The sequence below is a fragment of the Hemitrygon akajei genome, chromosome 3, assembly GCF_048418815.1.
Source record: "Hemitrygon akajei chromosome 3, sHemAka1.3, whole genome shotgun sequence".
Taxonomy (NCBI): Eukaryota; Metazoa; Chordata; class Chondrichthyes; order Myliobatiformes; family Dasyatidae; genus Hemitrygon; species Hemitrygon akajei.
This window is the reverse complement of record NC_133126.1, coordinates 19,942,582-19,955,469: the sequence shown is the minus strand read 5'-3', so window position 1 is coordinate 19,955,469 and position 12,888 is coordinate 19,942,582. Positions and strand designations below refer to the sequence as shown.

The window sequence follows — 12,888 nt, the reverse complement described above, 5'->3', positions numbered from 1 at the left end:
CAAACCGTGCAAATGCAAAAATAAGAAACAATAGTATAAATAAATAAACAGTGAATATAGAGAACGTGAGATGAAGAGCCCTTGAAAGATAACCCTTTGGTTGTGAGAACACTTTAATGATGGGCAAGTGAAGTTATCCTCTTCTGTTCAAGAGCCTGATGGTTGAATGGCAGAAACCGTTCCTGAACCTGGTGGTGTGAGTCCTGAGGCTCTTGTACCTTCTCTTTGATGGCAGCAGCGAGCGAGAGGAGAGCATGTGCTGGGGATCCCTGATGATGGATGGGTGGATGCTGCTTTCCATGTAGATCTTCTCAATGGGTCGGAGGGCTTTACCCGTGATGAACAGGCTATATCCACTACCTCTTTGTTGGATTTTCCGTTCAAGGGCATTGGTTTTTCCATGACAGACTATGATGCAGCCAGTCAGTGCACTCTCCGTTGCACATCTTTAGACGTGTTAAAGTTTTAGATGTCATGCCGAATCTCCGCAAACTCTTAAGGAAGTAGGGGCGCTGCCGTGCTTTCTTCGCAATTACGGGCCGGACTCAGGAAGGGCCCTCTGAGATAGTAACACATAGGAATTTAAAGTTGTTGACCCTCCCCACCTCTGCTCCTCCGATGAGGACTGGCTCGTGGATCTCCAGCTTCCTCCTCAAGTCTATCATCAATTTCCTGGTCTCGCTGACCTTGAGTGAGAGCTTGTTGTTATGACACCATTCGGACAGATTTTCAATCTCCCTCCTACATGCTGATTTATCATCACCTTTGATTCGGCCCACGGCGGTGTTGCCGTCAGCAGACTTAGCCACGCAGTCATAAGTGTAAAGCGAGTAGAGCGGGGTCCCCTCTAGAGCGGCCATTGCAGCCGGCGGTCCGCTCCTTGAGCACATCGAGGTTTAGCTGTAACAAAACGCGGCGGTACATTAAACTACCGCCCCACGCGTGTTCTCTGAAAGAAACAGAACGGCAGTCGCTGGACTCTGTAGCAGAAACGAAAGATAAATCACAGAACAGCGCAGCACTGGACAATGTCCGTAGTAAAGTGTATTATCAAAGTACGTACATGTCACCACGAGATACATTTTCTTACAGGCATGCACAGGAAAAATAAAGAAATACAATAGAATTTATGAAAAATTATACACCAACGTGCGAAAGAAGACAAATAGTGCGAGTGAAAGGGTAAATGTGCCGATCTTAGTGTCAATTTATATTAAATGTCTTCCTCCCGTGTTCCATCCATATCCCTCACACAGACAAGAGAAAGTCTGCAGAGGCGGGAAATCAAAGCGACACGCACACACAACAATGCCGGAGGAACTCAGGCAGCATCTACGGAAAAGAGTAAGCAGTCGATATTTCGGACCGAGACCTTTCAGCGGGACTGGAGGAAAAAAAAGATGAGTCGAGGGGAGGAAGAAACACAAGGTGACCGGTGAAACTGGGAAGGAGGGTTGAAGTTGATTGGTGAGAGAGATACAGGGGCTGGAGAAGGGGGAATCTGACAGGAGAGGACAGAAGGCCATGGAAGAAAGAAAAGGGGGAGGGAGCACCAGAGGGAGGTGATGGGTAGGCAAGGAGATAAGGTGAGGGAGGGAAAAGGGGATGGGGAATGATGAAGGGGCGGGGGCCATTACCGGAAGTTTGAGAAATCGATGTTCATGCCATCAGGTTGGAGGCTACCCAGACGGAATGTGAGGTGTTGCTCCTCCAATCTCAATGTGGCCTCATCGCGACAGTAGAGGAGGCTATGGATAGACATGTCGGAATGGGAATGTGAAGTGGAGTTAAAAAGGGTGGTCACTGGGAGATCCGGCTTTTTCTGGCGGTCGGAGCGCAGGTGCTCGGCAATGCTACAGTTATAATCCCAACAGACTCACAGGTGAAGCGTCGCCTCACCTGGAAGGACTGTTTGGGGCCCTGAATGGTGGTGAGGTAGGAGGTGTAGGGACAGGTGTAGCTCTTGTTCCGCTCGCAAGGATAAGTGCCAGGAGGGAGATCGGTGGGGAGGGACGAATGGACAAGGGAGTCACATAGGGAGCGATCCCAGCAGAAAATGTTGGGGCTGGGGAAGATATGGTGGTGGGCTCCCGTTGGAGGTGGCGGAAGTTACCGACTATGCACTTCCCACCCTGTTACTTGTAAAAATGCCATCCCCTTCTCACAATTCCTCCGTCTCCGCCGCATCTGCTCTCAGGATGAGACTTTCCGTTCCAGGCTTGTGCTTCTTAAAAGAAGGGGGCTTCCCTTCCTGCACCATCAACTCTGCCCTCAGCCGCGTCTCTTTCATTTCGCGCATGTCTGCCCTCACCCCATCAGGTTCCTCTTGTCCTCACCTACCACCCCACCAGCCTCCGCGTCCAGCACAGAATTCACCGCAACTTCCTTTCTTCCATGGCCTTCTGTCGTCTCTTATTAGATTCCCCTTTTCCAGCCCGGTACCTCTCTCACCAATCAACTTCCCAGCTCTCTACTTCCCTCTCCCTCCCGGTTTCACCTATCACTTTGTGTTTTTCCCTCCCCCCCCCCCCCCTCACCTTTTAAATCTACCCCTCATCTTTTTTTAATCCAGTCCTGCTGAAGGGTCGTCGACTGTTGATTCATTTCCACGGACGCCGCCTGGCCTCCTGAGCTTCTCCAGCGTTCTGTGTGTGTTTAATCCATATCTCCCCACTCCTTTAATATTTACGCGTGCATCTCAAAGCTGCCTGTTCCATTACTGCCCCTGGTAACACACCCCCAGCACCTCCCACTCATCCGGGTGAAACAAAATGTCCCCCGGGTCCCCTCTCCAACCTTAATATCCCGTCCTCTGTTTGACGGTTCCACCCTGGGGAAAAGGTCCTGCAGAAGGAAAAGCTAGTTGTATTGTGCCAGGAACATTATACTGCCGTACAATAAACACCCACTTCGCTCGTTACGTCAACCCGTCTTTCTTCAGATCATGTCAGCGGGGACTTGGGCTAATATTATTCAGAGACTGTACCTATTCGATTGTAACTATGTGTGCTGTGTTTCGCACCTTGGCCCCGGAGGTACGCCGTTTCGTGCAGCTGTGTGTATTGTTGAATGACGATAAACTTGATCTTGAAATGCTAGCGGCAGGACTCCGCTGGACAGCATCACAGGCACAGAGCATCATATAAGCAGCATTCACAAGAACGACATAAATAAAAATTATAAATTTGGATGTTTTGCACCTGCGAGGGGCGACAGAAAGCAGCTGAGGTTTCAGATCGAAAACCTTTCATCAGAACGTTTTCAGGACATTCCTAATGAAGCGTCTCGGCCCGAAACATTCCCCTCCATAGATGCTGCCTGACTTGCTGAGTTCGTCCAGCATGGTGTGCCTGTTGCGGAAGATTCCCAGCGCCCGCAGAATCTGTTGCGTCTGAAAGAAAATTGAACTGCTCAAAGAAAAAAAAAGGTATTTTCAGCTCCTAACCCAACACTAGAAACAGCTGCCCGTTCCTGTCCGGGGCTGTGTGAGAGTTTGTGAGAGCCAATCGGTGTCTCGTTTCCTACTTTGTGCGAATTGAAAAGGTGTGTGGGGTCGTTGTAATAGCGCTATTAAACGCGCCTTGTAGTTTGAATCATATTTGTTTCACTGAAAAAAAGGTGGCGCCCAATTGATCTCATTGCTCCAGTGGACCAATCCTAATCGAATGCACAACAGATGATGCCATTCCTACCGCCACCATCTCACTCTGTGTCTCACTCACTTGGCCCCTCTCAAGTGAAGTTGTGCATTAGGAAGAATCGAGCGGATTAAGCTAAGCAATTTAACCTGGCGTTTGTGGTTAACTTCGCACTCCTGGTGAACGGAAGGATCCGCCACACTCTCACGCACGCTGGCCCACACGTTTATTCCAATCCGGATGCATATCAGCACTCTGGCTGACCCTTAGGAAATCCCCGATAGAACCGTCCCTCTTTTATCTTTGTTTGACTTCGACGCAAAAAGGCGTTTCTTTCACAAACAACATTTCCTACTCCCAGACATTTTCATATCCCACCTCACCGCCATCCCTAGGGATCAATTTTCAGGCCCTCAACTGCTACTTGCCCCGGTTGCCGCAAACCCGATTCTATTATTTTCTACTAAGATACTGCAGGGAGCCGCGCCGCCCAACAACTCCCGATTTACTCCGGCTTCATCACGGGACAATTTACAATGACCAATTAACCTACCAACCGGTACCCTCTGGACTGTGGGAGGAAACCAGAGCACCCGGAGGAAACCCACGCGGTCACGGGGAGATCGTACAAACTCCTTACAGACAGTGTCCTTGTAGAGTTCACCACTTGGTGTCCAACTCCTCTGTTGCCCCACCCGTTCTTCGCTGTATAAACATTTTCAACCATCAGACTCTTGAACATGAGTAACCTCAACAATGAACTGGATCCAAATCCCGTAGACTCGCTTTCAAGGACGCTATAACTCATTATTCGTATTACAGTTTGGCTTCGCTTGCACATTGGTTGTCAGTCTTTGTATTTTTTTTATTAATTCTATTGTATTTCTCATTTCTACTATGAATGTCTGCAAGAAAATGAATCTCAGAGTAGTATGTGGTGACATATACATACTTTGATTATACATTTACTTTGAAATTTTCCCCGTTGTGAAACACAACCTTTGCCAATGCCCTCTGTCTACTTTTCACCTCTTGTTCCCTGCTGGTTGTCCCTGTTACATCCCCTTTACTCTTTCCGTTTCTCAAACCCCTGCCATCTCAGCCCTTGCACTGTCTTCCACATGGATGAATCGCTTCCAACCTCATGGCACGAAGATTAATTTCTCCAACTTCTGGTATTCCCCCCTCCTGTCTTCAATTCCCCACTCTGGCCCTCCTCTTACCTAGTCTCTTCTCCTCACCTGCCTGTCTCCTCACACTAGCACCCCTCCTCCCTCACTTTCTCCCTTGTCATAGAGAAGTACAGCACAGAAATAGGCCCTTCGGTCCATCTGGTCCATGCCAAACCATTTAAACTGCCGATTCCCATCAACCTGCACTGGGACCATAGCCTCCATACCCCTACCATCCATGAACCTATCCAAACTTCTCATAAACATTGAAATCAAGTTCGCATGCACCACTTGCGCTGACAACTCATTCTACACTCTCAGGACCCTCTGAGTGAAGACGTTTCCCTTCATGTTCCCCTTAAACTTTTCACCTTTCACCCTTAACCGATGACCTCTAGTTGTGGTCCCACTCAACTCCAGTGGGGAAAGCCTGCTTGCATTTACCCTATCTATACTCCTCATAAATTTGTGTACCTCTATCAAATCTCCACTCAGTCTTCTACATTCCAAGGAATAAAATCCTAACCTATTCAATCTCTCCTTATAACTCAGGTCCTCCAGTCCTGCCAACATCCTACGTTGGCTGGTCCTACCGAAGTGTAACACCTCGCATTTGTCTGCATTAAATTCCATCTGCCATTTGTCAGCCCATTGGTCCAGATCCCACTGAAAGCTCTGATAGTCTTCCTCACTGTCCACTACACCCCCAATCTTGATGTCATCCGCAGGTTGCTGTGCTGGTCCGGTTTACCACGTTACTATCCAACTTTGATATAGATAACAAACAACAAGGGACCCAGCATCAAAACCTGCGGCACTCCTCCAGTCAGAGGAAACCATATATCACCACTCTCTGTTCTCTCCCACAAAGCTTAATCCAGTTTACTACCTCAGCTTGAATGCAGAACAACTGAATCTTTGACCAACCTCCCACACGGCCTTGTCAAAAGCCTTGCTGAAGTCCATGTAGACAACATCCACTGCCTTGCCTTCATCGACTTTCCTGGTAACTTCCTCTAAGATCTATATAAGATAGGTTAGGGATGACCTACCACGCAGGAAGCCACGCTGACTATCCCAGATCAGTCCACTCATATACTAGTCCCTTAGAATACCCTCTACTGATGGCAGGCTCACCAGCCTATAACTTCCTGTTTTATTTCAGAGCTTTCTTAAACAGCGGAACAACATTAGTTTTCTCCCAATCCCCCGGTGCCTCACCTGTCGCTAAGGATGATCTGAATATTTCTGCTAGAGCCCCTGCAATTTCTGCTCTTGTCTCCCACGAGGGAACAACGTGTCAGACCCAGGCTGCATCAAAACGGCAAACACCGCCTCCTCTGCAATCTGTACAGGGTCCATGGTGCACTCTCCTCTCCCATGCCGCCTTCTCCAGCCTTTCCCACCTATCACTTACTCCATTACACCACCCCCCACCCCACGTAAATGGCCTTTTCTATCCACCACCTTCTAGCTGGCCCTCCTCCCCCTCCCCACCTTCTTTTCCTGGCTTCTGCCCGCTTCCTTTCCAGTCCTGATGAAGGCTCTTGGCCGAGCTGTTGATTGCATTTTCATTTCCGCTGATGCTGGGTTCTTCCAGCATTTTGAGTGTGCGTATCTCTGGAGTTTTCGGCACCGCCTGCTTATGAATTGTTTCCCTCAAAACCTTTCGATGCTGTCCTTCGGCCTCCAGCCTTCAGCCTTGAAGAACATTTTCCATTGTTACCATCACCAGGACACTTGACTCAATGAAGTACTTTTGAAGCCTTAAAACGTAGGCACTGCGGCAGACATTTTGCGTACAGGAAGCCTCCACCAACCTAGGGGAGGAGTGGATGTTGGCTGCGACCACAAGAAGTCCCCTAACAACGAGCGCCACGGGGTCTTTCACGGTGTAACGGCGTGATCACTCGAGTTGAGAAAGATTATCGCCTGACCTGAGGTGGCTGTTCAGGATCCGCATAGGATGTTAGGGTGGATTCCTCTAATAGATAACGCCGGTAACATGGCTGTTTGAAATGGGAAGGTTGCTTCACCGGCAGCTACCACACGCTCCTTTACAGGGGTCAGGGTCCAATGGAGTGCAAAATAATTTGGGGGCCTTCCTCCGACTCCGCCGTTGAGGTATTGGTAGGATCGCTCTTTGCCGGCAGCCTCCCCCTTGACCTTACCGCCGTGGGTGACCCTATCAGGAACTAAGCGCTCGATGACTAAACTCCAGACGGCATCGTACACTGGATCCCAGGAGTTCCTTACACATTGTCCTTGTAGTGGCCCCGCGTGGTGCTTTCTATTGACTGGATGGAAAGCGTCCAGTTCAACTCCGTGAGTTGGGCATCTTCACCTCTGTCGCTCTCGCCTCTCCGTCCCCCGTTTGTTCATCCGACTTTCTTTTTAAACTCCTGTGCTTCCGTGTCCATCCAGACATCTCTTCCCCCCCACCCCACCCCGTCTCCCTCTGCTGCGCTGCGGTCTTACCCCTCCCGTTTGCACCCGTGTACCATCTCGTATCTGTACATCGCATTTCCGTTTCGCTCCGCGGTTTCCTTTGTTCTTTAATTCCGGGAACATGTGTCCCTGACTCTCCCTACCCTCCTTACTACCGCCCCCTTTTCCTCCCCACTGCACCAGCTTCACATCTCCCGACTCCTGCCCGAACTCTACCCCACCGGCTCCGCACTTCCCGCTCTACCGTCGCTTCCTCCTGTCTGTGGACCCCACCTGAACCAACTCTCGCTCGCACTCCCGACTCACCACTTGCTTTGTGCTACTCTTTTTGTTTCGCCCTGTCTCTGATTCCACGTCCCATATGTTCACCCGCTTCCCACGCTGCTGGTGGGACTGACTTCCTCCGATTTATCTTAAATCTTACCATCATTTCTCGTCTCAGCCCTCCCCTTGCCCCAGGGATAATCGCCTCTTCACTCTCCCTAACCCCCTTGACCTTTCTCCTCTCGCCTCTTGCTCCTTAAAGCATTTAAGTCTTTCTTCCCCCGCCCACACGTCACTAAAACCTTTGACGTCTGTCTGATCTGGACTTCTATTTATCAGCGGGTCGGAGGCAGAGCGAAGACGGACGGCCAGGGAGAGAATATCCGTGCGCTGAGCGGAGAAGGAGGGAGTAGGAGCGAGAGTCAAGCGCCTGTCCCGGACAGCGAAAGTACTCCAGGAGGTTTGGATAGCGGGTATTAGTGGCAGGGCGCAGACCGAATCACCTTCTGTCCCCGCACACCGACACGCGGTGTCTTGTCAGTTACCGGACCGTCTCCGGACCCTGCGCTGGAGGAGGAAGCCAGGCTGAGCCAAAGAAGATTTCCCAAAAGCAAACTCGGCGTTGGAAACCTACCGTCGAGGGACTCGCCGACGCCCCCCTCCCTCCGCCCCTCCCCGAATTTAATCCGACATCCAAAATCCGCCGCGCAGACCCTCACACTCCGGGGCGAGGCGATGCGGCTCGTCGGAGAGTCGGTCCCGCTTCTCTTCCTCGTCTCCCTCGCCGCTCTGTTCGCGCCTCTCAGGGGTGTCCCGACGGGTAAATACGGCGACCGACGACAGCAGAAGGGAGAGAGCGCCACGCGGGACGCCGGGGCCACGGGTAAGCAGGTATGTGCCTTTAACGCAATGCAACCCATTCAGTCTTGAAAATAAGTTCTTTTAAATGAAGCTCGGTAGAAAGTCTACGCCGAGTGGGCGTTCGGTGTGTTTTGCTGGAGGTTCCGTCTAGTCGCGTTACACACGCTGTCGTTTCATTACCCTGGTCAAACACTGTCCCGGGACGCGAGACACTCGAAGCCACAAACTCCTGATGCGGGGTCTCGACCCGAAATGTCTGCGGTTCCTCTAACCCACCACGCCTCCACAGATGCTGCGGGACCCAGCTGAGTCCCTCCAGCAAAGACACGAGGGGCTACAGCTGCTGGGATCCGGAATCACAACCCAGCTGCTGGAGGAACTCAGCGGATCCCGCAGCATCTGTGGGAGTCCGCTTTCAGAGCCGGGTACAGACCTGCGGGGATGGGGAGCGGACTTGTTCTGTCAGCGAGCGGCCGTTTGCATCCATTTCCAGGGAGGTTAACCTCATAAAGTCACTGGGCCCGTGGGTGTGTGTCTTCCCACGGGTCCAGTGTCTTCCTCACGCTGGGCTGCTGCGCCTTTCCCGGGTACATTCACACCGCCGTCAGGGTCAAGGGTCCGGGCTTCGCAGAGTCGGGTTTGGGGCACCCAAGTGCCGTTTCAGGCGGCGAGGTGTCCGGCGCCTCTTTGCGGCGAACTGAACTTTGGAGGATGTTGTGCGTGGCATGCTTGTGGGACTCTGTGTCACAGTTACAGGAGAAAGCCACTTCCATTTCGGCGGGCCCTCCTTCACGGGCAGTGCAGAGAGTCGGACTAGTGTTTAATGGGATCTCTGATGGGATTTACTGGAATCCCCGATGGTGTTTAAGGGGGTCATTGATGGCGTTTGATGTGTCTCTGTTGGTGTTTAATGGAGTTTCTTGTGGTGTTTGGTAGGTCTTCGATGGTATTTTATGGGGTCTCGTGTTGTTCAACAGGGTTTCTATGGAGTTTGTGTTCTCTGATGGTGTTCAATGGGGCCTCTGATGGTATTTAATGTGATCACTGCTGGTGTTCAGTAGGGTCTCTGATGGTATTTAATGTGATCTCTGATGGTGTTCAACAGGGTTTCTATGGAGTTTGTGATCTCTGATGGTGTTCAATAGGGCCTCTGATGGTATTTAATGTGATCACTGCTGGTGTTCAGTAGGGTCTCTGATGGTATTTAATGTGATCTCTGATGGTGTTCAACAGGGTTTCTGATGGTAATTTAATGGAGTCTTGGATAGAGTTTAATGGGGTTCATGAAGGTGTTCCTGCTGGTGTACAAGGGAGTCTTTGATAGTTCTAAGGGTGTCCCATCTCCTCTCTCTCCATGCCTCACTGGTTTTGAAAACAGGTTAAATATTAGATCTCAGTGTGGATGTGTGATATCCGTCCCAGGCCCACAATAGTGTCGCTCTGGGGCTATTCCAGCTCTCTGCTCAGCACTCGGTACTCTGAGCTTGGGGAATCTGCTTATAATTGCTGGTGTTTTGATAGCCAAGTGATTTACAGTGGGTGGGGGGGGGGGGGAGGAGGCAAGGATGGAGGTTATCATATTACCTTCAGATCCTAGCACCCACAGTATTTCCCTGGCAATTCTTGCTGTTGGGCTTAAGGTAACAAACCTGAGGAAGCTTCTGTTTGAATCAGAATCAGGTTTATTATCACCGACATTGCTGTAAAATTTGCTTTGCAGCAGCAGTACACAGCAATACAAAATGTTTTATAAGTTAGAAGTAAACAGAAAAACAAATAAATAGAAGGCTAGATAAATGGATACATAGATAGACATATGGTGCAAAAGATCAACAGTAAATTATTGTTCATGGGTTTACGGACCATTAAGAAATCTGAAGATGGAGGGGGAAAGGCTGTTTCTGAAATATTGAATGCACATCTTAAGGCTCTTGTACCTCCTCCTCAATGGTAATAATAGAAAAGGTCAAAGGTAAGATTTATTACCAGAGTCACCACATACAACCCAGAGATTCTTTTTCCTGTGGGCATACTTAGCAAATCTATAGAACAGTGACTGTAAACAGGATCAATGAACAACAAACTGTGTGAATTTAAATATAAATAACGAGTATAAAAAAAACAAGATAAAAAGTCCTTAAAATAAGACCATCGGTTGTGGGAACACCAGAAGCACAAAGAGTACAGTTACCCTCTTTTCTTCTAGAGCATGAGGGTTGAGGGGTAGTAACTGTTCTTGAACAGTGGTGCGAGTCCTGAGGCACTTGTACCTTCTGCCTGCTGGCAGCAACATGACAAGAGCACGGCCTGGGTGGTGAGGGCCTCTGATAATGGATGGTGCTTTTCTACAGCAAAGTTTCATGTAGAAGAGGCCGTGTCCCAGATTATGATGGTCCTTAATGATAGGTGCCGCCTTTTTGAGGGATCATCTTTTGAAGATGTCCTTAATAGTAGAGAGGGTTGTGGCTATCATGGGGCTGGCTGTCTACAACCTCCTGCAGTCTCCTTCGATACTGTTCATTGGAGCCTCTACACCAGGCTGTGATGCAACCAGCCAAAATGCTCTCCTCGGTCCATCTGTAGAAAGTTGCTGGAGATTTGATGCACCAAATCTCTTCAAACTCCTAATGAAGTATAGGTGCCAAGGTAGCTTCTTCATGTTTGCATCAATGTGTTGGCATGCAGGAACTTGGCACTACTCCCAGTGCTGACCCCTCAATGAGGACTGGTGTGTCTTCTCCAGACTTCCCCTTCCTGAAGTCCGCTATCAGTTCCTTGGCCTTGACATTGAGTGCAGAGTTGTTGTTGCGACACCATTCAACCAGCCAGTATTCAAGGTTAAACTTACTTGTGTCCAGACATTCTGCCACTTGACATTTAGACCTATAGCACCCATTCTGACCTCATGCTGCCCCTTAAGCATGTCACTGTCACAGAATTATCAGCGTTATAACTACAAGAGCTCAGTTGTGCACAGAAAGATTTGACAAACAATGAAATAAATTACCAAAAACAAAGCCGCCTTTGAGTAGATACTTGCGGTGTACACCTGCTCACTAATTTATTCTGTCAATTATTTAGTGAAGCAGCACGAGTAGGCCCTTGCAGCCCTTCGATAACACCACCCCAGGAACCCCTGACATCCCCAATTTAATCCTAACTTAATAATGGGACAATTTACAAAGACCGATCAACCTATTTGGTACATCTTTAGACTGTGGGAGGAAACGGGAGCACACAGGAAAAACCCACACATTCCACGGGGACGTCTCACAGACTGCCAGAGTTGAACTCTGACCTCCAGAACATCCTGAACTGCAATAGCATTGTGTTAATTGCTACGTGATTGTGGTGCCCAATGATAACACCGATATCTAATCAGCCAATCATGTGGCAACAACTCAAGGCATAAAGGCAAGCAGACATGGTCAAGAGGTTCAGTTGTTGTTCACAAACATCAGGATGGGGAAGCAATGACCTTGACGGTTGAATAATTGTTGGTAGCAGACAGGGAGGTTTGAGTATCGCAGAAACTGCTGATCTCCCAGGATTTTCACATACAGCAGTTTACTAGAGTTTACAGAGAATGGTGCAAAAAAAAATAACATCCAGTGAGTTGCAGTTCTGTGGGAGAAAATGATTTATTAATGAGAGAGGTTAGAGGAGAATGGTCGGACTGGCTCAAGCTGACAGGAAGGTGACGGTAACTCAGATAACCACGTGATACAACAGTGGTGTGCAGAAGAGCATCTCTGAATGGATAACACATCAAAACTTAAAGTGGATGGACTAAGGACCACAAATGTAGACTTGGTGGCCACTTTATTAGGTACAGGAGGGATTAAGGCAATGGAAAGAAATCTGACACTCTCCTTCAGCTAGAATCATGGGATTCCTGGACCGAGCTGACTGCTGATTTCTGTGTAATTTCTGCTTAGCAATATTAACTTGCATTTATTGAATGACTTTGTTGGCTGCTGGAGGTGAGAGCACAGCTGGTGCACTGCTGCATCATATCTTCAGCCACCCAGCGACATAGAGTCATAGACACATTGATCACTACAGCAGAGAAACGGGCCCTTTGGTCCATCTAGTTCATGTCGTACTATTAATCTGCCCAGTCCCATCGATCTGCACCCAGAAAATATTCCTCCATAGCCTCCAATCCATGTACATATCCAAATGTTGAAACTGAACCCACATCCATCAGTTCTGCTGTTATCTCCTTCCACACTTGCACCATCCTCTGAGTGAAGACGTTTCTCATCATGAACCCTTAAACATTTCACCTTTCACTCTTAACCTATGACCTCTAGTTCTAGCCTCACCCAACCTCAGTGCAAAAAGCCTGCTTGCATTTATTCTATCTATACCCCTCATTATTTATAACCTTTATCAAATCTCTCCTCATTCTTCAAGGATCCAGGGAATACTATCCCAGCCTAACACCACAAGACGTAGCAGCAGAATTAGGCCAGATGGCCATCGAGTCTGCTCAGCCATTC

General features: G+C 49.1%; 1 protein-coding gene across 2 annotated transcripts in view; it reads left to right on the top strand.

Moving 5' to 3' along the window:
• Nucleotides 1–6,466: 6,466 nt before the first annotated feature.
• LOC140724761 (isthmin-like) overlaps nucleotides 6,467–12,888 on the top strand; it is a 54,780-nt gene continuing 48,358 nt past the window's right edge. The window contains exons 1-2 of one of the 2 annotated variants that reach the window (XM_073039297.1): nucleotides 6,467–7,135; nucleotides 7,862–8,413. In XM_073039297.1, the coding sequence (XP_072895398.1) occupies nucleotides 8,258–8,413 (156 nt within the window). In that variant the 5' untranslated portion in view covers nucleotides 6,467–7,135; nucleotides 7,862–8,257. Of the gene's footprint in view, nucleotides 7,140–7,861; nucleotides 8,414–12,888 lie in introns of both variants that reach the window. The other variant, XM_073039298.1, reaches the window with a different exon arrangement.